The 23269-nt window shown below is 50.4% G+C and overlaps 1 protein-coding gene across 14 annotated transcripts in view; it reads left to right on the forward strand.

Annotated features, from left to right (window-relative positions):
* The window catches only part of LOC136982620 (RNA-binding protein Musashi homolog Rbp6-like), a 96049-nt gene that overhangs the window by 46733 nt on the left and 26047 nt on the right, over window positions 1-23269 (forward strand). For 11 of the 14 annotated variants that reach the window (XR_010881909.1, XR_010881908.1, XM_067279178.1 and 8 more), the window contains 5 exons: window positions 10562-10610; window positions 19309-19391; window positions 19746-19830; window positions 20877-20909; window positions 21310-21381. Coding sequence is in view for 12 of the 14 variants with exons in the window: in XM_067279178.1 (XP_067135279.1) it covers window positions 10562-10610; window positions 19309-19391; window positions 19746-19830; window positions 20877-20909; window positions 21310-21381 (322 nt within the window). In the remaining 2 variants the exon portion in view is untranslated. The remainder of the gene's footprint in view (window positions 1-10561; window positions 10611-19308; window positions 19392-19745; window positions 19831-20876; window positions 20910-21309; window positions 21382-23269) is intronic. The other 3 variants (XM_067279168.1, XM_067279177.1, XM_067279175.1) reach the window with 1 other exon arrangement.

Raw genomic sequence — 23269 nt, forward strand, 5'->3', positions numbered from 1 at the left:
TTACGGTACATCGGCACCCGAACGAGTGAACTTACTGTAGTGTAAATAAAATAATCCACGGGTTCTTTACATCCTCTACCTTTAAATTCACCTTCGTTCGGTCCGCGGTGGGTAAAACGGGTGCCGCACTCGTCCGGGAAACAAATCTGGACTGTATCCGAATGTTCCGGTCGAAGGTAAGATGGGTATTTGGCGGCGGAAAGGAATGGTTAATGGCCAACGTTTACCGTGGGTGGTTTAAATAGCTTCAACGCCGCACCGGTGTGGCGTGGATAAACACTAAAGGCATTTATTCTACCGCTTGTATTCTACTTACTGTCTATTTCTACGAATGCGGCGAACGAAACATTTCGAGGAGAAAAAACGTCATTCGACGGCCACGGGAACCGGAATTAAAGTTATCCGTTTTTAGAAAAGGCGGTTTGGCTTTTAGCCTCTTGGTCCGTTTAATCGGACAACCCCTCCGCGTATGACGCGGTCTTTCTTCCGGGTTGGAACGGAAAGCGAAGAAGTCGCCAGAAATCGGGAGTACTTGGGAATTAGTTGTTTCTACACCTGCTAGGATTTTTATTTTCTTCTCCCCTCGACTTTTTTTTTAGAAAACAGGCAGAAAACCAATTAGAGAAGAGAAAGGACGTCGAAGGGGGTAAGAGTGCTACAAAAATGTCACCATCCATCTCACTTAGGGTGACGGGCAGTAAACATTAGGAAAAGTGTTGAATGGCGTACATTTGGAAGTTCTCCAGATGGACATCAATAATTACGCAGTTTTCGGATCCACTCTCCCAATAACCCGACTCATCATTCACTCAGTCGGAGGAAAGACGGCAAATTTATTCTAGAATGATATCGTGCTTTTTCTTTCTCTTACTGTATCTCTCTCTGTCCAATCCGGAACCTGGGCCGTATGGGGACCGACGGCCAAAGACCAGTTTTCGGGACCCGCCGTCTTCCGTCTTCCCCACCACTGGCCACGACGTGACGTCCTCTTCCGTTTTTTCTCATTCTTTCCTTCTCTCTTTTTATAATTTTCCCTTCCTTTCGGCCTCCACCTTTCCGATACCTACCTCCCGCCGTCTACCAAGAATGGCCAACGAGTGTGGCAAACGGACTCTCCCCTCTTCCGAAATTATCCCCTCCGTAAAGCGGCCGTAAAGCATTCGGATACAAACGGCGTAGCCAGGTAGAAGAAAGCTCTGGGTGTATTTTTTGCCTCCCGCCGGGCGTACAGGTTAAGTTCGACGTCCCCTCGGAGGTGGGAGGTCTCGACCTTTCCGGAGGACGGCGAGATGGCGATAACGAATTGCTGTCGCGAAGTTGTATTTTCTGTAGATAATTCGATAAAGGACTTTAGTAAGATTTATAAGCTTCTTTTTCTGTGTTTTTTTTCGTCGTACGCCATTGAAGACGTCGTGTGGTTTCTTTTTTCTCGTCGATATTTTACTAAGGAAAAACGTCGTAGTCCGTCGAGTGTTCCTTTAGCGGGCCCACGCCCCGTTTGGGCGTTTACTAAAGGCCGCTTTTTCTTCCGTTAGATGGGTGGACAATAGAAGGGAGCACCTTCGATAGAAAAGTAACGGCCGCGGTTTTATGGTCTATAAACTATCAATGAAGATAATGTTGCGGCGTTCGGGCTAGAAAACTCCTTTGTCTGCGGCAGAAAAAGATTTTCCAGCTTCCCATAACGTTGGTTTGGTCCGTACCCTTACGTAAATTAGGTCGGAAGGTTTGCAATTAGTCTAAGTTAGTGGTTTTTGCCCGGTGCATAAAAGCTACTTCCGGTTCTTCCGTTCCGGATTTCGATGGCAGATCTCTGGGAAGGGCGGAAATTACCGGCCGATGGGACTTGCCACTCCGTCGAAGGTTTCTCGACTAGGAACCGCAGATGGTCCGTCCGTTAAAGGGCGACGATAATTCCCGGTATCCATGGAAACCAGGTGTGCGGAAAGGTTGGGGCGGCGGGGGAATCCGCCACTGGCCTTCGGATAAGAACCGGCTTTCGACGGAGACGGAGAGGGACTAATTGGGTGGAAGCGCGGTTGATAATCGCTTTATTTAGACGAATAAACGGACTGGCGGACCGGAATTTTTCCGCCGGAAAGGAAGAAATGCCGGCAGATTAACGGCCGTCCTTCCGTAACTCGGGCGTTAAATTTTCCCCGGAAAGAAGCTCCGGGCGTTTGGCCCAGGGAAGGGCTTTCTCGGACCGAGACCGAGCGATTTTATTAATTGCCGTCGTCGGTATTCCTTCTTTCGAACGCCATTCGAACGCCATTAACCCAGACGTCCCCGTCGTAAATCACGGGGAATCTGGAATTTTTCTCCTCTTTCCGTTTTCCTCCGCCACTGTCCCACCCAAACTGGAAATTTGTCTCTCCCGCAGGATCGCCTTTTCCCTTCGCCCCGTCACTCCCGGGGAAAACTTAGCCGGTCCGAAGCGCAGTCGTTTCGGCCACCGAAGACGATTTCCTTCCGCGCATCTCGGCTCCCCCCGCCCTTAATCGATATTCTTTAATTTCCGGCGCCGAGAAAGCGCTGTCTCTCGGCCGTCGGAATCGACCGTTCCGTCCGCGAAAATCTCTCCCCCGGGGCCACCGGGACCGGCGCCCTCCTTTCTTTACCCGAGCACCGTTCGGGCGGCGCCGCGGAGGGGTCGACCCGGGCGGAGAGGTACGAGACGCCGACCGGAAGCCGGTTTGCGTTTTAATCCGGCGGACGGCGGGCGCCTGCGCCGGAAATAGGTCGACACCTCTCCCTCCCCGGCGAGAGGGAAGATTTTCGTCCCGGGTGCGCGCGCCGAAACCGAGGAGAGGCGAGTCGACGGTAAATCGATCGAAAGAAGTAAATCCGAAAATTGAAGGAGGACGACGACGTCGTCTTCGCCCGTTTCGTCGGTCTCGACCCCGCAAGGGTCGTAAAAGTAGGAGGAAACCTCGTCCGACCCGCCGTCCTCTTTCCTTACTGCCCTGTCGAGAATTGTCTGCGACGATTAAAGACATAATCCCGGCCCGGGCCGCACTCCTTTCGGCCACCTTCCGAAGTGTACGGAGTGGCTTCTCCAATTCTTTGCCCCCCGTTCGCTCCCCAATTTGCAGAAAGCGCTCTGTTCGAAAGAACGCGCCGGGGAATTTCCCGGTTCCCCGTCGGTCTGGGAAACTACGGACGATGGCACGCGCTCCTCCGACGTAATCGGCCCATCGATTTCCGGGGCGGAGAAAAGAAGGTACTCGATCTCGGTCCCCCCGCTTGTCTTCAGCCCGGTCCGGAAGACGGGCGTAAAGAACGGACGTTAATTTACGGACGAAACGGAGGTTTTAGGACGAATAGAATTGGGGAAAGGCGGGAGCTGTCGAGGAAAAGTCTACCCGACCGGACCGTCACCTCCGATACTTAAACCGTCTTCCCTCTGGCGGCCGTCGGACTAGGTCAAACGTATCCGAAAGGGGCCGAAATAACCCGGACGGGAAGAAGAACGGGCCTCTTCTCTTCCCGGTCGTTTTAATTTACCGGTGGAGATGATGACCGTCCTCCAACCGTTAACCGGGTCCTTCCGTACCGAATACGGAAGGACTTTCCGGCAAGTCCTACTCTAATACGTAAACTACGGAAATCCCCCGACGTATTTACTTTAACCCCGACTGACGTTTTGCACCTCTCGGCGGCACCTTCCGCTTCGCCGCGGGGTCGAATGACCCATTTCTGTCTTCGGTCTATAAATAGCCCGGCTCTAAAGACGCTTCCCGTCGGCTCTTCCCTCTCCGGAAGCGCGTCGTCTGCGGCCTCTCCCCGAGAAACCCAGACGAAATCGGTCCGGCGCGCCCACTTTATCCGTTGTTCTTCGCACCCGCCGGTACTCCTCCACCCCGCAACGAATTTTTTCCTCCGGTGGCGTCGGTGGGTTGGAAATTTTCTGCCCTCTTTACGTAACAACCGAGAGGCCGTCTTCCCATGGTTTAACCCCCCGACCAACGCGTTAAGCCCGCGGTCTACGCGTTTTATACTTTTAACTCCGCCGTTTCGGTCCGTCCGACCGAGGTGGAAGGGAAGTGGGCCGCTTCCTCCGTTTCGCTTCCTCCCGGAGAAGTGGCGGGGTGTTTTATGGAGTCTCGGGCGCCGGGGTAGGCGCATTTGGCGGGTACCAGCCTAACCACCGACAATTTCGGCGGCGGAGGGCTAAAAATAGAAACGTTTAAAAGGTTAATTAGAAAGGGAGACTCGAATCGCAGTTTTCTCGCCGTTTGGCATCTCTCTCCGTCTCGCCGCGTTTCCCCGTCCGAAGGTCGCGTTTCTTCTTCCTCCCCCTGTTCCGGCTATTTCGAGAAGGCGGAAAGACGATCCTGGCAAATAAATAAACAAAAAGAAGATCCTCCTTCCGATTTTCGACGAATTTTCTCTCTCGACTCTCCCGGAAGTCTTTCCTAGAAGTGGAGTTATTTTCGCGCCCCGGGCGGAGATTACCTTCCGGCCGCTTCCCCTCCGCCCGGAGCCGGAGCTAATTATTCTCAGGGTTGGCCAGGCAAACGGCGCGCGCTGGCTTCTACTCGGACGATCGAAGGAGAAATGCCAAATGGAAAGAAGTCGGAGTCCGTCAGGTGTCGCCACCGAAGTAAAGAGGGAGAGGAAAAAGAAGAGAAGATGGCGACGCGGTGGCAGAAAGATTTCGGTCCCTTTGCAGGGAGGAAAGAAGCTCGCCGGGGCGCGAGAGGGAGCCCGAGACCCGCCGTCTTTGCGTGCGAGCGTGACCGGGCGAAAGGAGGACGTTTCTGACCGTCTTCGATCGGCCGCGTCATAAATCACGTTTACGACGCGTCCGTCAAGCGACGGGACGAGCGTCTGCGTAAGCGTCGGTGGAGCCGACCGGACTGTCTCTCTTCGACCTTTTACCGCCCGACCACCTTTCCACCTAGCGGCTCCATCGGAAATCGTTTCCTCCTCCGCCGCGCCGAATTTCGGCGCGCCGCCCCCAGACCGACTCTCCGCCTCTTTCCTCCCCTCGGGGTCGTCTTTCGTCCCGATCGAATTTCTCCGGCCGACGACGGCCATTCTTCCCCGACGCAGGACGGTGGCGTCTTTCCGGACAGACTGGGGGTGGAAAGACGCGCTTTTCCTCGGCGGAGTTTATAAAACTCCCGGATCGTCCCGGGAGCGGGAAATTTGCCTCCGACGGTAGATTTGGCCCCTCCGTTTATTGCCCGACCGCCCGGGCTTCCGCCCCGGGGAAAGACGGCGGCGGCCAATTGGAGCGCGGTAAGGCCTCTGCAGAAAGGCGTAGACTTCCGGCGGGGGAGAGACGTAAACCGGTCGAACCGGAAACCTATTGTTCGGCCGGCGTTTAGCCACCGCGGCGGAGGGACGCCGCCGAGGTTTTCCGTCCGGACGGGGAATCGGAAAGTTGGGTTCGGCCCGGGTTCGAGCCCGGAACTCGATTTGTTCTTCCGGTGTGGACGACGGGCCGCCTGCGGAAAGAGAAAGTTACGGCCGGGACCACGATAGAACCCCGGTCTCTCGGCCGGTATTCGTCCAACTCGGCCCTCGGGAGGTCGACCGAAACCGGTCTGGGTTTCTTCCCCGCCGAAATCTGCGGTCCGAGCCGGGTACCGAAGCGAATAAAATGGATAGGGATAAAGACAGCGAAATAAGAAGGATCGGACTCTAGCCTTAAGAGTAGAGCCGGACGCTCCCTCCCCATCGGCTCTTCCCGTTGTCTGTCGACGTAATTAATCAGGAAGGCGCTTCCTTCGAAACCCTTTCGTCTCCCTCCTCCGCCCACCGTGCGGCCGACGTTCCATTCCGGAAAGTAAAAATTACGGACCCTCCCGCTTCTACGTCGTTGGGTGGTCCTTTGTCCGTCGGTGGAGTTTCCTAGCCGGCAAACTGTAGCGCCGTCTGGCCGGCGGAAGTTCTTTGGAAAAAGGGGCAAGTGACCAAAACTTGTGGCCAAAAGGCTAGCCGGCAAAAGTTAAGGCGCTCGTCGCCTTACTGCGACGCTATTGCTCACAAACGCAGGCAATTTATGACCTAAGTATAAAGGCCGGCCGGGCCGGTTACCTGTAATTATCCGCCGTCAATCCCACTTGCTTTTTGTAAACTCTTCTTGGCCGCGGGCACTAAGAAGGCCTCTTAAGGACGGCCCCGTTAGGGATTGGATCGGGCGGAAAGGAGAGGGACCGGACCCCACCTATCCCGACTTTCCGAAAAATCGCCGGAGTTTTTCCGTTCCGCTGGATCGGATCCGGACTACCTCCGGAGCGGTGGGCCGTGACCTTGACCGCTCGGCCGCCCGGTTACTAATGTAAAAAGATGCGATACGAGATACTTTGACGGTGGAGTGACTTTCGGCCGTTTAGCCGAAAAATCTTAACGCGCAGTCGCCCTTCCGACCAGCGGCGAAAAACAGGTAAAGGCGGCACCCGGTGTCTCTTTCCCTCGATTTAAACGGTGGATCGGTGGAACCCGTCGTGGCCTAATTTCCGTCCTAATCCCGTATTTCTAAAAATATTCCTGCAGATTAGCGTAGACTCGTTTGAATATAATCTAAATAGAGATGGTCGGCGGGGGAATGGAAGATTGTCGGCCATCTTGTTTCTCGTCCCATCTATCGCGTAAACTTTAACGCATGGGAGCGGCTACCCATGGATGAGAACTGCCCTTTCGGCAATTCGTTAGAAGTGCGGAATATATCGACTTTTGCTACTTAGTACTGTGCTAACGATATTTTCGTTGGGATTAGCGTTGGTTTTGCGGGTGGGCGGTACAAACCCACGTTTAAATCCGTTTTATATTTACTGCCAAGCCCTTTTTTCCCAACGTTTACTATTTCTTTTCTCGAAGGAATAACTTCCATCCTACCTTTTCCGAATGCTTTCGAATCGGACGGACGAACGGAAGAATATCGGCGGAACTGGTATTCGGTCCAGCCCCTCCTTCCCCCGTCAACACCCGGGGATTTTAAGGTGAGGACGGAGTGGATGCGAAAATTGTTTTCCACTCTGAATCTGACTCTCCGCCTAACGCTCGACTCTCTGAAGACTTCGTGCCCGAAACCGGGCCGTATTCGGGTGTTAGAGGCGCGAAGAAAACCCGGAAAATTCGCGCCGTCGGCCGGAGACCGAATCCCGAATTAGCCTGGGTCGGGCGGTGTGGTCGGCCGGCGGAGAAAAAAAGAATAAAAGTTTGCGGGTGAAAAAAACGGCGCTTTTAAACTCGGTGGAGTGTAGAAAAGACACGCGTAACTGCCCAGGCGTGGTCCGAAAAAAATTTCGGAGGCCGGTGTCCCGGTCACTCCGGCCCCGGGGCGCAACATCGTTTCGGTCGTTCTCTTCGGGCCGGACGTTTCGGCCCAAAGAGGACGACCCGGTTCCGGTCCGACCGGTGGCGCGTTTTCGCCGGCCATTTTCGGCCAACGGGGATAAAAATACCGTTGAACACCACCGGCGGCGGGCATCTTTCCGTCACTAGCGCCGAGGTAAAGCCCGGTACCGGCGGGCGGAAACGGCCGGTGGAGTACCGCCGTTCCCTTTCTTTTCCGCCCGGCGCCTACCGGAATACGGAAATTACGGTCGAAACGCGCGCCATCTGCTGGCCGTAAATATAAACGGCGGAAAATGGCGCCGACCGGGACGACCAGTGGCGTGGATCAAACTTTCCGGGGCTTTTTTATTCGTAACAAAATCGTAAAGGTCAATACTTTACGCGGGACGCATTTGACATTAATATTTAAATGAGACAGTAAGGGCCAATTCTGCGCCAACCGAGACTCTGGTAACGTCCGTGGAAATAATATCGTGTCGCTGTCCACCTCCCCCGTCGCCGAACTAATTTTGTCGTCGGGCTTTCCGCACCCCATTGGCCATTTCCAAAGCCACGAGTTCTTCCCTTTCTTCTGTCCGTTCCGATCTTTACGGTCGTCTCTTTCTCCCGTTCCCTAGCCATGGCATTCTTTTCCGCCCTGATCTTCGGATCCGTCACTTTCCTACCGCCAAAGGGAGGTTGGCCATTTCGGAATCGCCGGGTCTTTCCCTTTGGCCGTCCCGTCCAAACTCGACGGGAGGAAAAAAATGGATTTTTCCGGTAAATGCGGAAGACAAAACGAAAGTATTTTGCGCGTCGGCCGTTCGTTTCCCTCTTTCACCGCCCGGGAAGCCGAAGAACCCAGATTCTTCGGGCTGCGCGCCCGTTCCGGGAAGGAGTTTACGGAAGTCGGTCGGTAAAAGGTTAGTTCTGTGGTTAGATACGAGTCCCTGGCAGTTTCTCACTTTGCTCGGTACGCCGTCGATTTTAACCTACGAATTCCCCCGGAAGACCCGATCCCAGCCTCCTCGAATTACACGGAAACGGTTCTTACCACCGGCCTATAATTAATTTCGTATTAAATATTATTTATTGTCCGGAGTCGATTGCCGTCTTCCAAACAAAAACAGGAATTACTTTATTTTCCGCGTCGGTAGCCTTTTTAAACGGCGCTGGGGCGCCGAGGTGGCCGGCAAACCGACTAATTTAGCCACTAACCGTAAAAGTATCGATGTGTTATTAAATGCAATACGTACTTTTTCGAATTATTTCAAATTTTATTATAATTATAACCGCGCCCCTGTCCGTTGTCTTTTCTTACACCTTTCTTTCCGCGCGCGGTTTACCGGCCAATCCTAAAGCAGCCCACCGGCTTTGTCCGTTTTAACCGGGCTCTTCCCTCCTCCACGCAAAGCTTCTTCTGATGGGAGTTACGACCCAGTCGACCGGGTAAAAGGGCTTTCTTCGTACTGGGCTCCGTCGGCCGGAAAGACCCTAATCGAATTTTTCCCGCTCGGGCCCGACGTCATCCGACGCGTGGAGTAGGGCGGGAGAGACGGTCGCTCCTTCAGTGCCGGCCCCGTACTGTACCACCCCCGGACCGCGGGTCGGGCTTTCGGTTTTGGGAGTAACGATTGCCACTCCTTCCGGGTCCTTCCCCTTCCGATAGACCCAATACCGTTCCTTCCTTAACGTCCAGGGGAAAATCGCGGCCAAAAAACACCGAAACTCAGGGAGCCGCAGGACCCAAGTGGGGTTATTTGGCGGCTTTCCGAAAGGGAAAGAAGCGGAGACTCCTCCCGGCGTAGACGAAGAAAAGGGAAGATCCTATTTAGGGTGTCCGGGGGGAAGGGAGCCCGACGACGGGGATAAAAGGACGGAAGGCGCTTCTGCCGGGATTTCCGTCCGCCGTTCCCATCCGGTCCTCTGGCCGGGATGGTTAATTGACTGCAGGGAAGCGTTTCTCGGGTCGGAGGCCCCCCGCGCGGTAATCGGCCGCGAGTGACGGCAAATTTACCAAAGTCACGAAAGTGTCCCCGGACGTAAAACTTTACGTTGAGCGAACGTTTAGCCAGTGGCGATAATTTATCGGTGGGGGCGATTCCGCCGACGGCCGTTAATCGACCTCGCGCTTCTTTGCGCGGGCGAGAATCGCTCTATCGATCGGCCCTTCTCGGAACCGCGTCGAGCGCGCGCGTTTCTGTGTATTCCGGCGGAGAAGGGACGAGATTAATTTTTTCGGCCGCGACGAAAGGGGGCGGACCAATTAGCGCCCAGGTCGATTTCTGTTTAACGCTTCCGGTTTTGCTCTTTATTACTCGGATCGATATTACTTCGTTACGTTTAATATTCTTTTCGGAGGACCGGCGCCTCTCGCTCTCGATTGGCCCGGACGCCGGTAAATATTTACTTTCCCCGGTGGCGCGCCACTTTTTATCCCGCGCGGCGGGGCCCTTCCCCGGAAAGAGGGTCCCGTCGTCCAGCCTGGAGAAAGGGACAGACTCCGGCCGATTTGTTTCGCCGCCCGCTTGGTTCTTCCTCTAGGCGGAGGGCAAGGGACCGTCCCGCGCCCGCCCAGGTTTCTTTTCTTCCCAGACTACCCGTTTCCGGTTCTCGGAAGACGACCGCGGACGTCGTTAATGGAGAGTTCGACGGAGGTGGCACGTTTATCCCCTCCGACGGGCCCTGCTACGGGAGGCGGCATTCGGAGGGAAAGCTTTAAAACTTGTCTATTTTCCCGTTATTTTCCAAATAACCCGCCGACTTCGGCTGCTAACGTCTGCAGCGCCTGGTTTTTCTATTTCGGTATCCTTACGTTATTCGTTACCTGCCGGAGTAGGATCTCCGTACCTCCGACTCTCGCGGGAGGGTGGTTTTGTCCCGTCTTCTTAACCCTTGTCCGGTGGTTTCGGCTCCCCAAACTATCCAGTCCTTCAACCGCTACCCACCTTTTTTGGACCGCTAGAGCCTGGACGCCCCCGGCGGGCCTTAACTGGAATTCGAACCTCGCGCCATCCGGCAAACGAATGTAACTCGGCGGGCCGCGAATAGGGACGAAACGGAGAGACCCGCGGGAAAAAACGTAACCAATCGTTTCGGAAAGGACGGTGATGGCTTCTACGTCTTCCGTAATTTACCCACGGATAACTTTGCCGCTTAACCGGACGATAAAATGCCTAAACCGTCGACTTAAATGCTCCGTATTTAAGCCGTACGGGCGCGATTCTTAACAGTAAAGGTCGATTTCAACTTTTGTCTTTTTCGTTTTCAGATAGAAGACGCCATGTTGATGTTCGACAAGCAGACGAACAGGCATAGAGGTGAGAGCGCGACCTTTTCCTTTTCTCGCGCTAAACACAAGACATTTTCGGGCTTCTTCACCGTCGTTTGTTCCGCCGGGAAAAGACCGAGGAAAAATTAATCCCGGAGTGCGGACGGAGCGGTTTGGAGCAATAACGAAGGGGACGGAGCGTCTGGGGCGGGAGGAATTGATAGGACCCCGCCAAACCGTTTCGTAGCGGGAGTAACGGTCGGGATCTCTTCTCGTTCGGAAGGCGGCGGGTACGCGTCTACCCGGAGTCCTCCCCTTCCGGTTCCTCCGGTTTCTCCTGTATTTAGTTTCCATCGTCGGTTCGTTCCCGAAAACCAACCAAGAAAATCTTCCTCCGACGTTCTTGCGGAAACAAACGGAATCGAACGGAGGAATTCTGGAAATGCGTAAATTCGTCTTCCCTTCCTCTTTGTCCCGGTGCGTAAATTCTTATCCGGGCCGTCTCTTTCCGGAAGAGAGGGGAGGGTTCGGCCGCGTGGTGGAAACTCTTTCGTTAAATTATTACGGAGAGGCAATCGATTATGTCTACGTCTGGAGATAATTTTTTTATTCGGACGAATTCGAAAGACAAGGCAATCCGTAACTCGTACCGGCTGGTTTTCTCCGGGTTAAGCCAAACGGGCGGATTCTACGTAATCCGCCCGTTTGGCTTAACCCGAGTGGCGGCCGAGGTGGAATCTTACCTCCCCTTCTCGCTCTCCTTACGTAAGCACGTAAATTACGTTTTGCTATTTTGCGGAAACGATCGAAAGTCCGCGCGCGGATAGATCGGAAACCGCCGATGGGAGGCCCGGCGCTTCTTTTTCGGAGAAGGCAGGGCCGCGGGATTATGGGTCCACCCGGCCCGTCGGGTCCGGCGGTTTTCTTCCTCCCCCGCGCCACTCGGCGGCTCCGGCTTACGAAGGAAGGCGGTAGACGGCCGGGGTGATCGATGGTCCAATCGATATCGACGTCGAAGGCGACCTTCTTCTCCCCTCCGCCCGTCGCCATCTTTAAAGAGGCAGAGAATTAGTCGGGTCCTCGGCCAAACTTTTCAGGATTACCGCGACGGCGGTTTTATCCGAAACGAATATTCTTTATCGGGCGGAAGCGAAAGACGTTTCGGGCACTTACGAAACTTCTTCCGAACAATTACCCGTCCCTGGTCTCTCCAGGAGCGATTACCTCCCTCATATCCCGGACTTTTCCCAAATATGTTTGGGGATTTGGATGCGGTTAACGTTAACGCCAGATACCTGGCCACCGGCGGCGGAGGGGGGTAAACCCTACGGTTTGTCCGGACGACCTCCGCCACACCCTGTCTAACCTTTCCTACGAATCCCGGCAAATTTCCTTCCGCCGATAAGTTTATTAATTCACGTTTACCTCCGGTGAGGCGCGACGGAGTTCACCCACTTATTCGATATAATTTCGACGATACATAGAAAATAACCGGGGGAGGAACCCCTTAATTCTCTAACGTATTCTACGCAATTTTTTTTGCGGTTTCCAACTTCAATTAACGCTTCTTAGCACGTAGAACGGCCGTTAGTAAAGATAACCGCGTTGTTTTGTTAAAACTGGTGTACCCACATTTGAGTATGGTAGGAAAAAATTGGATTATTTCCCTACCGGAAGGGAAAGGGAAGACGGAGATTACATCTTGGGTCTATAGAACACCTTAGTTTTGCCGGAAAACGGCTAAATCGTCGACGTAAATCCGGAACGAAATGGGTTACGCTACCAGACTTAACTTTAACCCGGTTTCTTCCTTTTTTTAAATTTTGCCCGGCTTTACGGAAACCCCGGAATTCCGCAGTTGCCGGGTTTGGCCGTCGACGAAATCTCCTTTGGCCGAACTGGACGTTGTCCGTAAGAGGGGCCAGGCGGAGGAGAAATCGTCGGGACCGTTCGTGTCTTTTGCCGGACGAAAATGGCCTCGGGACCTATCGGGCGGGCGCCGCTTAATATCCTCGGTCGGCGAGGATCGATCTCCGCGCCCCGGGTCGTTACCTATTGCCGGGTTTTGGGCGGTAAGTCCGTGCAGCGCGCGCGTAGTCGACTCGGGAGAGGAGGAGGACCCGGAGAAAGAAGAAGACGGCGGCCATTCTCTTATTCTTCGATCGGTCGGATATAAGTTCTTTCCGTCTGTTTCCCCACCGACTTCTGTAAACAGGTGCCGTTCTCGGAACAAACTGCAATATCCGGCCTTCGTTTTTGTCTCTTTCGTAACTATCGATTCTTTCCACGCTAACTTCTCTCGCCTCTTCTCCCCTCGAATTAATATTTTTTTTCATTATTATCATCGTTAGTAACGAACAAAGCCAATTTTTCCCTTCTCCACTTTTCTCTCGAACCTTTCCCGCGCCAAAACTTACGCTTCCGCTGGGGAAAAATCGCCATTTTGGAAATTTGCGGACCGGCCGGGCGGAGGTGATCGTTTTACCCGCATTCACGTCCGTTGCATTTTCCTTGCGCCCGAAACCTCTCGTCACCCCTTTTCTCGCAAACAGGTCGACTTTCGCCCGATTTTCTCGTCCGGCGTTGGATATTGGCCGGGAATTAACAAAGGAACAATTCGAGTCCCTCGGAAGCCAGTTTGGGGGAAAGACGGGGATTGGGTTGTGCACGTCGCCGGGAATATCTCCTCAATTCCCGCCGGATCAATTTGATTTTCCTCTTTAAATATACGTCTATTCCGTCTCGAAACTATTACTCGTTTATCCGGCGGCCACTTCCCGCCCGCCGGAGTAGTCGAAATTCTCGGAGTTTTATCAATTAAATTTGACGGAAGCGGAAGCGGAAAGAATCCGTTACGTGTCTAGAAGCGGACGCTCTTCTACCCCGGCCGTCCATCGATCCGCCGCTAAATAAAACTCCGTTCCAATTTATTTCTGGGTTAAATCGCGGAGCGAAATTCCTTACCTGTCTTCCCCCTTGGCCCAATTACCAAGATTCCCTCCGTTAATCTCCGATTTTTAATTCCGAATTACTCCATCGCCCCGTCACTCCGTTTCTTCTTCCGGCCTCTCCCCCTTTCCACCGGAAGCCGGACTCCCACTTTTAGGCTTTTTCCCCGGGTGTTGTGTTTGGCGGTTTTACCGTCGATCGCCCTTCGTGCCAATAGCCAAACTCGCGCCTCCCTTAACCCACGACGAAAACCAAGTCCAATCCGCGCGCCATTGCCCTTTCGACCGAAGAAAGATGCCGCCGATCTAATAACCCCCGGAATCTTTGCGGGATCGACCGTTCTCTTTTCCCAGGGTTTTCCCTCCGTCCGTCTCTGGCGCGAAACAGCGGGTCTACACTTCGACACCCTCCGACCCAAGACGGACTGGTATCGACCACGTGGGCCAGAGGGAGTCACCGTCTGGGCGTAGTCGAATGAACGGGCGGCCACGCGGGAAAAAGTCGGAGGGGAGACGAAACGAATTTCTTCGGCCGAACTTTTTGACCGGAGCCCCGCACTCTATTCTTTTTCGTAAAGTGCAAAAGTCGGCGGTCCTATCGTCGGGGAGTCGGCCCCGCTCTTCCCGTCGGCGGGCGGACGTCGGGGTCGAGCCGTGGGAATTTCCTTAATTAGGGGCATCCGCGGCGCGGAGTGGCGCGGGGAGGGAGGTTTTCCTCCTCTCTTTTAGCCCGGCCTGTGTCGACTACGTCTCTTGGCGCCCGCCCGGATTCCGCTCTTCCGTTTCTCTTCCTCTCGTGGATAAATTCTCCGAAAGGGGAAAGAAGTATTTTACGTTACTTTCGGGAAGCGGCGGGCCGGGGTGACGACTAAACGTCTTTCGACGGAGAGTACGGGAAGTACGGGAGTACCAAACCGTTGGAAAAATTCCCGGACGACGTCATTTCCTTCGTCCGCTAGTTTAATAATTCGGGTGGGCGAGAAGTGGAAAGGAAAGTTTATCGTTCGATCAAACCCCCGGTGGCCACCCGGAGACCGATCGGGACGGGTCGGGGTATGGCGGAGGCTTTGCCATTTTTCGGAGCAACGGAAACGCGCGGAACTTTTCCTGGCGGAGAAAAATGCTCTTAAACGCGTTTTTTTCCGGTAACAAAAATAACGTTAATCTACGGGAGCTGTTTTGGCAGGGAAAAATCCCTAGTTTCTTCCCCGTGGCGGTGGGGGCGGAGGACGGGATCGACAGTTAAGCGAATTAAGTGTTTATCCCCGCGCGAAACCGGAATTCTCCTCTGCGGATAGAAGCGCAATTAACTGCGGTGAAGAATCAAAGAGTTATCCGAACGACACTTCTGTGCGGAGGGCGGGCGAAAGTTCGACCTTTTACTTTACTGGGATTTCGCCATATTTCTTCGGTCACCCCCGCGGATAAATTGGCCCGTCCCCGGGAGGGGACGGTAAAGACCGGGCGGGGAAGCGGCTAGCTCTCCGTCGGCCTTTCGGAAGAGCTGGCCGGGAGGAAAGTGGGTTCTTTTCGTCGGATTTCGAACCAGGCCCGACCGCCCACCGTTAATTATAAGTTTAGTTTCGCCACTTACCGGGAACCGGGCCTTTCCGCCCTTAAGTGCCGGCGGAAAATTCGGATTGCCGCGCGCGGTTTAGGACGGAATTCCGTATTCCCTTTTCATCTTCCTCTTCTTCCGTTCTCCAACCCGGAATAGAAGAGACTCGACCGCTCTTCTTTCTCTTCGGACCCGGGGTCGGGGTTGACCTCCCTACTTTAGGGGATACGTCCGGAAGTTTGTCGTTTCGTCTCCTCTTCCGCCTCCGTTTAGACTCCCCTCCGAGATCGAGAGAGGGAAGATCCTTTCCGCGGGAGAAGCCAGTGACAGGAGGGGAGGTGGGTTAGGGTTAATCTTCCAGGGAAGGAGAGACCCACAGGCGGAAAGGTGCCGGTTTTGGCCGAAAACAGAGGAAGAGCGCCCGGAGTCTGCGCGACGTCCCAGAGTCCGAATCGATAGCCGGGCGGATCGGAGCGGAGGCGGCGATATAGATACTCCCGGGTTTTCAATAATCCCGGCCGCGTGCAATCTACCGTGTAACAGATGTCGGAAAGCTCGGACATTTTCCGGCCGCGCCATACTCCCTCCCCCCCGACCCGCAGAATCCGGTTAGGCGCGGCGGAGAGCGCCTTCCACCGCCGCGATATTCGACACCGGTCGTATTTTATGCCTTCTTCTTCTTATTCTTTTCCCGTCCCCTCCCCCGGCCAGAACCTTTTGATTGGATGCGGTTTACCCTCTGGACACTCGGTGGGAAAGAAATTCCCGGCCGCCGCCTTTTCCACTTTCTTTCCGAACCCGGCTTCTGTTCCCGCGCTTCTGTTTCTCCATTATCTTGGCCGAATTCTATTCTCTCTACCACCGGGCCGGGCTACCACCGCGTTTTCGTCGGACGTAAACGCGTACGCGTGGCAGTTAGTTTCTCGCCCGGCGGGTGCTTGCGTTTGGGTTTCGCGGTTTAGATAGAAGCGGCTATCATTTTATAAATTATGATAATTACATTTATAAAAGTATACTAAAATTCGTGACAATTCGAACCCCCATTCGTCTGGGATTTCCCGGGACGATCCGTCGCTCTTCGAATTATCTGCGCTGGTAGAAAGGTTCCTTCGTCGGCAGCGATGTCTCTAGTCTGCGTTGCCAAGGTCTTACGTTTTTCCCTACGTCTTACGGCTTACTTCCCCCCGTAAGACTCCTTTTTTCCTCCGGCATCCATCGGCTAAATGGCCAGAGATATTTTAGGAGTACGTAACGTGTAAGTTGGCGTAAACGACGTTATACGCCACGTAATAAAACGTTTCATCTGTGGTAGTATGTATTTTGTTTTTTTTTTTTTTTTCCGAAGAAACTGGCAACCCCCATCCAGGACTTCCTTTGGATTTGGACTTTGTCTTTTCAGCCAGATGTGTCCTATAACCGGTGATTATAGGATCCGAAGAAATCAAAAGACGACTAAAAGTATCTCGGTGGGTTTTTCCGCGGTGGCATTGGCTGGAAAAGTCCCGTAATAAAACCAAAACGACGTGACAACGAAAAACTTGCCGAATACGCCTCGCTACTTTCGCGCTCGGTAATTCACAGAGATTCGAGTTTATTGTAATTATGTCAACCAGCCGGGGCGCGGGAAAATTCGGTAGTCGAAATCCACGGTAAATAAAGGGAAAAAGACGCCCGGTCCGGATCTTCTTCCCCCGGAAAATCCCGTCCGGAAGGGGGGCGCCGAGAGATGCGGAGCGAACGGGCTGTCCAAAGCCTTTATTTTCCGTCGCAAGAGACGGCCGAAAGAGCTTCGGTCGCCCCCCTAATTAGTCGTTACTTCGGCAGATAGCCTCCCGCCGTTCTTCCCCGCGTCGGGCTTCCGTTTCCATTAATTACCACCCGGTTAATTCGAGATTGTTCTTCCCATCGATTTTCGTTCTCGGACGCTCCTTTCTTTCTCTCCCCTATTCGATCGTCCGCTAATCTCTCCGGCTCCTTACCCAAATCCATTGTTTGTCCTTTTCTTCCTTTCGTCGTCCGGAAGAACGTTTTCGGACGTTTTCCAGGCGCAGGTAAGACCGAAGAATTTTCCACCCGGGCTTATTTCCGGCGTCCCGGAAAGGGCGCGGGAGAAATTTACCGGGCGCAGGTTTGTAAACCTAACTGTCGACCGTTATGGGAGAATCGCCTTCCCTCCCAGTGTTTTTAAATGCCACGGGCCGTCGGCCGTGTCCCGGGCCCGAAACGCGCCGGTTGCCTTTATTTACCCGTCATCGGCCGGGGAAATCGGTCGACCGACGAATTATTAGCGTATTAAACCGTAACGACGATTACTGCCGGTTACGGCGACTCCGTGCGGAAATAAAAGCCGTTTTACTTCCATTATCCTAATTGCCGCTACCCTTTTTAATATTTTCGTCCACTTAAACCGCCCCCGACGTGTATACGTTCGTGTGCCGCTCCGATATTTACTCCTCCCGCTTTTATTTACGACGGAAAATAACCGTTTGGCGCGGACGTCGTTTTCGGCTTTGTTTTCCCCGTAAATATCGTGACGTTTGGTAAAAACGATTTGGGAAATGCCAAAAAATAACAATAATAGTAAGTAAAGCGGAAGTTGGGGAATTATTACGTCGGCGTGCTTTCTAGCCGCCACTGGTCAGTGGTTACTTCCGCCGTCTCCGGGCCCCTCCCGGCCGCTCCGTCACCTTTGGTTTGTGTGAAAAAATACGGCCGCCACCCTAAAACGTGGCCCGCATCCGTCGTCGGTCTCCGATTATCGGAGGAAATAGCCGTATTTACTTTTGACGGTGGGAAACGAAAGGGCGTAGAGCCGAATATAACGGGGGAAAAACGTTTTCAATTGTTTAAACAATATCTTTTTAAAAATTTCCTAGCATTTTGGGACGTTTTAAGGCAGTAAATAACCGAGAAGTTATTTAAAGCATTAAGACGTTTCTTTTTAAAATCTAATTTTGTGGAGATGGCAACGAATTTACATAATTACGTCTTTTAAAAATTGATTAAAATATAATTTGATAATTGGTTTAATTTCGTATAATTTATTAATTTTAATTTAATCATTACCGTAATCTTTCGGATCGTTCCCGTGGCCAAATAATTAATTTTACGTACTTAAAGGGTAGGAAATTAATTTCGTTTGGCCGTGCGGAACCGGAGGCCAAAGATAATCCGCGGCGGAAGATACGCGCGCGCGCGCGTACGTCGCCGTCCAGTCCCTCCGTAACTAATTGTTACCACTTTTGCCCGGAGCCAAAGAATTCGAAAAACGTAAATTTTCGTCAAACCCGGGTGAGGAAGAACGTCTCTACGTCCCGAATTTAGCCGATAATCCCGGCCGAACTTTCTTTAGAGCCATTGTTTGGGACGGTGGAGGCCCCCCTCCGTCATCGGAGGCCGAAAACCTGGGTAGAGACTCGGCGGAGTTTTCCGTCTTTTTCCCGCCTAAAAGGCTAATAATGCGGGGGGAGGAGTTATAGGTCCGAGTCGGTAATTACCCGGATGGCATCTGTTAATATCGGTGCGGATTTTAATAGACGGACGGCGGGTTGGCGGCGGCCAGATATAACCCACCTTATTAGAAAGAGTAATTTATTTCTTTTCCGTAACGGTACGACGAATACATTCTTTAGGCGCAACGTCATTATCATCGCCATGGAAACCGCGTTATGCCTCATTTCTCTTCTCGTCATCGCACCGTCCACCGAGAAAGTCGAATTTGAAACTACACCCTGTGTAATTACAACTTTAACCGTACGATAATGGCGTCGTCGAGTGGAAAGGAAAATGGCATTTTCTTAATTAAGACCGAAACCGGCGGATACGCGGGACGGGCTAATCAAAACTTGATTTGTCTACCTTGTTACAGACCGACGAATTTATTCTCGGCACCGCCGACAAATTACCTTTCGGTGGTTTTTACGTTCCGCGGACCAAAAATGCCCGGTAGAATAGGGCTCGATTTTCCCCAAATACTAGGCGGGCGTTTTTTACACGGGCGACGATTTGGGTACTTCCGGCAGAGAGGGGTTGTTCTCCGTTTAAGTGAATAAAGTTATTCATTGGGTAATTGTAATATAGACTTAAAAGTCGATTGGACGGCGACGTTTCGAAGGTCGCTCCACCCAATTGCGTAGCTTTGTTCTTAAAAACATTACTAGATTTATTACGCGAGATTTCTTAGACATTAAAAACGGTTTTTTACGTATTGCATTTTATAAATATGCGTTATTATTTTAAAGGGTTTGGGTTCGTCACATTCGAAAACGAAGACGTAGTCGACAAAGTCTGTGAAATTCACTTTCACGAAATCAATAATAAAATGGTAAGTCGTTTCTTTTCTCGCCATTAAAAACTATTGGTTTTTATAATTTTCAAAATTTCCGATTTGTCAAGCTTTGGCGAAAATCGGTAAAGGGGCATCTCGCCCTCCCCGAGCCTCCATTATTATAGTCGAAATTGCTTTTAACGTGAAAAGTAACCGATAAATTGCGGCCGCTTTTTAAGTCTTCGTAAACGGGCGCTTTAACGGTAAACGTCGAACGTGCAAATTACCGGAATGATTTCGACTTTCACGTAAGATACGCGCCGAAACTTTTTCTCCGGTTAGCTCGACCGCGGAGGACTCGGGCCTTATCGTGGTTCCGCCGTTAAATAATTAGGCCTTTGCCTCTTCCAGGTGGAATGCAAGAAAGCCCAACCCAAGGAAGTGATGATGCCCAACAACGTTGCACGTGGCAGAGGAGCGGGAAGGGGGACGTACGGTAAGTTCTATCCGGACTTTCGGTTGTTGCCTTTTTCTATCGCCTCGAGAGTTAACAAAGAAGTCTTTTACGGAAGGGGCATGGGTTTACGTGCTCCGGACGGATAGATGGATTGCCCGCTTATTTGCGAATTTTACTCTATTTTCTATTGGATTAAAAAGAAGCGCCTGAATGTGGAACCGGCGAGTGTTCCGGACAGCTGTGTAAGTCATCCATATTGTATGAAGTACGATATTGAATCTGACAAGAATTGTGCCATAAAATTTGACCCAAAGGAAGTTGTTGTATGGCATTCTCTAACAAAAGATAATGACAAAAGTAGAATTGCAATTTTATATCAATCGATTTAGCGGAGGACAGGTAGTCGCTTCACTTGTTTATTAAAGTTTATTTGGTTGGTAGTTTAGTTTTTCCTCTCTTTTTTTTCGCTTTTCTTACATAATTTATTGTCGGAGAAAATTCTTTCCCAAACTTCGGTAACGTAACGGTCTTTACGATTTTTCCTTTCAGGCATCCGCGATTATTTGCCGCCGAAACTTACTTAAGACGCCATTTTCTCCACATTCTATCCCATTTCGTCGTTCCGGGTGTTTTAATTTCAATTCGTAATAAAAATTGCTAATTTACTGCCGTCTGTCTATCCGAACCTGCGTAAAATACGGTCGCTTTTACACCTCATCCAAACTTTTCACGCGAAAATCAGTTAACCCGTCCCTCCCCATTTTTTCCCCTTAACCTTTGTCCCTTTGACCTTTCAATTTTAATGTCCGTCCTTATTACTTCTTTCTAAAGCCGGGAATTTTGATTGTATGAACATATTTATATAAAATTTATACATAATCTTTATTTAGGTTGTATATAAAGACGGCAATTTTTAGTTTCTCGCACAAAGTTAATAGGAGACGAAAATCAACGTGATTATAATTTTCTTTATAACTAATAACTAACTTTTTTTTAAATGCCATTTTAAATGAATTAACGGACGATATTTTATTGGAATTGGTACGAAATATTATTTTATTTTTAATATAAATTTTTATCTTTAGATTTAGTCTGGCCGTTGGGAGCATTGACGGATGGTACGTGTTTATTTACGTTACTGTTTCTAATTGTGAAAAGTAATCTTTTGGAATTTGCCATTAATGATAATAAAACCAATGTAAATCGACCGAAAAATATGAATACTTTCTTATAAATTTCAATACAAGGCCGAAAGACAAAGTGGTGTTTATTCTTCGGCGTAAGTTAAATAACTTGCCGAATGGAATCTAGCCATTTCGTAATTCGATTAACCCAAATTTTAATAAATAATCTGCGCATTTAAGAAGTAAATTATTGTTATTGTTAGGGTAAAGACGGTGTCGATGGAATAAATCTTAAATATCTTTTAATATATTTAGTGGCACTCGGTTTAATTTTTGATTTCTTATAGATTAACTGGAGCCGCCAGGCATGTAAAAATTGTTTCTGTATCTTTAGCAGGATTCGCAGCCTACGGATACGGAAGAGGAGGCTATCCGGGTTATCCAGGCTTTGGCTATCCTTTTGCAGGTATGAACTTTAACATGCAACAGATCTGCATTCCATATCCTTTGGAACATTTGAATGTCTACAACCTGCATGCCATGCAGATCTGAGAACGTCTACCGCATTCGTTCAGTCGCATGACGTCAGGTACACTGGTATTCAACCATAGTGCCCGATGACTATTGACCACGGTATCGGAACTTTGCCGTTTCGGTACGGCGGCGTTTCGGAGGAAACTCGAACGTCGGAAGATGCGATGTTTTGGTTTCGCTGACAGGATTTTCTGCCTTATTCCGGTCAGGTCGGCAATATCGGAGTGAAACGAAACATTTCGGACGAAAGAATATCTTTATATTTATATACAATCTCAGGAAGTTAATGCTCAACACACAGTAATCATCCACTGACGTAAGACTGGAAATAAGGGTTTAAAAATCGAATGGTCGATTTCATTCCCAATGGTCAGTGATGAAACCAGTACCGTATGCACGGGTGCCAAACTTTCGATCACTCCCGGATAAACAAATGCAATTCGTGTGCAAATGTGCTCTTTCTTCTTACGATCCTTTTACATGTAATTTGCTTTCGTGCAAAAAGTGACTAGTCGTTTCGGTCTAATTTGTGGAGTGTGACGCTATAAAAACGGCGGGTGTCGTACACTACATAAACGAGGAAGTATACGGTTCTAGCCGACACCAGAAACCATCTACATTTCCTATGCAGATCATATCATATATATATTTAAAATTAAACATATTTATCAAGTATAGAATATCAGTGATGTTAATCGTAGTGCCATAAATGGTAAAATTAAGCATAGCAGTTTCCTGGATATACGCAATTGGGAGATGACGTATTCCATCTGCCCATCATTCTGTATGTGATATTAATCGTGTAAGTTCATCGGTATTGAAAACTGTATACGTTTCCGATATACTGGCGGCAGTGTGGAGTGATTTGGCATGTTCTGATATGTTTGCATATCAAAAGAAACTTTTATACTGTAAGTTTAATTTTATTGACCACAAAAACTGGTCAAAGATGGATATGTTTTACAGTTATAATAAATGACTTTTAAAGAAATTGATCGGGATGTTATCAGTCACTGTAGCAGTTTCGGTCACAATGACACGAAAACCTTACCGCATCGCGTCGCATCTTTAGACACAGCTCGTCTTTCCTATTATTAAGATCATTTTGGAATTATTTCGATCCGCTAGCCAGAGTAACGGATTCGACCACGGCCACAATTTCCATCAACTTTTTTGTCGTCCGACTGCACTAACTAACGAAGAAAAGTGGAATATTTTGCACCACGTTCGTTACGTTTTTCGTGTGTTCGTTTAACTGAGTCAATCTCGGAATGCTCTCGAGTTCTGACACGATTTTTTCCCCAATTATCACAAACTTGTGCGAAATAAAACGAAAATTGGCCGAAGCCTTTTATTACCAATCTGTTTTCCTATTATTGTGTATAACTTAATTACATATTAAAAGTTTTCTCTGTTTGTAATATATTTTGTAGTTGTTTGTATGATTGTTAGAACCCTTCTACTTCTTAGGTGTGCGTAGTAAAATTAACAAAATCTAGTATTAGATCTTAATGTTTCTGTAAATTTATTAACGTAGAAATAGACGAGGAGTGAGAACTGTGTGACTGTCTTGTTGTAATAGATCTTCACCTTTAGTGACAGCTTCCGTCCTATTAACTGTAGTTATAACCTGACAGCATGTCACTTAAACACGTGACCAGTTATAATAGAATCCTTACTCACTAATTACGGTTTTGCAGTGATATTACCCGAATGAATGTGTGAAGTGGTGCCAAATCCTCCCACAGTAGATTTTTACAAAACTGATTGTCCATTCTAACTGCTATGCTTAGTTATACCTGTGCCTGGTGACATACCTG

This window comes from Centruroides vittatus, unplaced genomic scaffold (genome assembly GCF_030686945.1).
Source record: "Centruroides vittatus isolate TY-2023 unplaced genomic scaffold, ASM3068694v2 contig_854, whole genome shotgun sequence".
NCBI classification, from domain to species: domain Eukaryota; kingdom Metazoa; phylum Arthropoda; class Arachnida; order Scorpiones; family Buthidae; genus Centruroides; species Centruroides vittatus.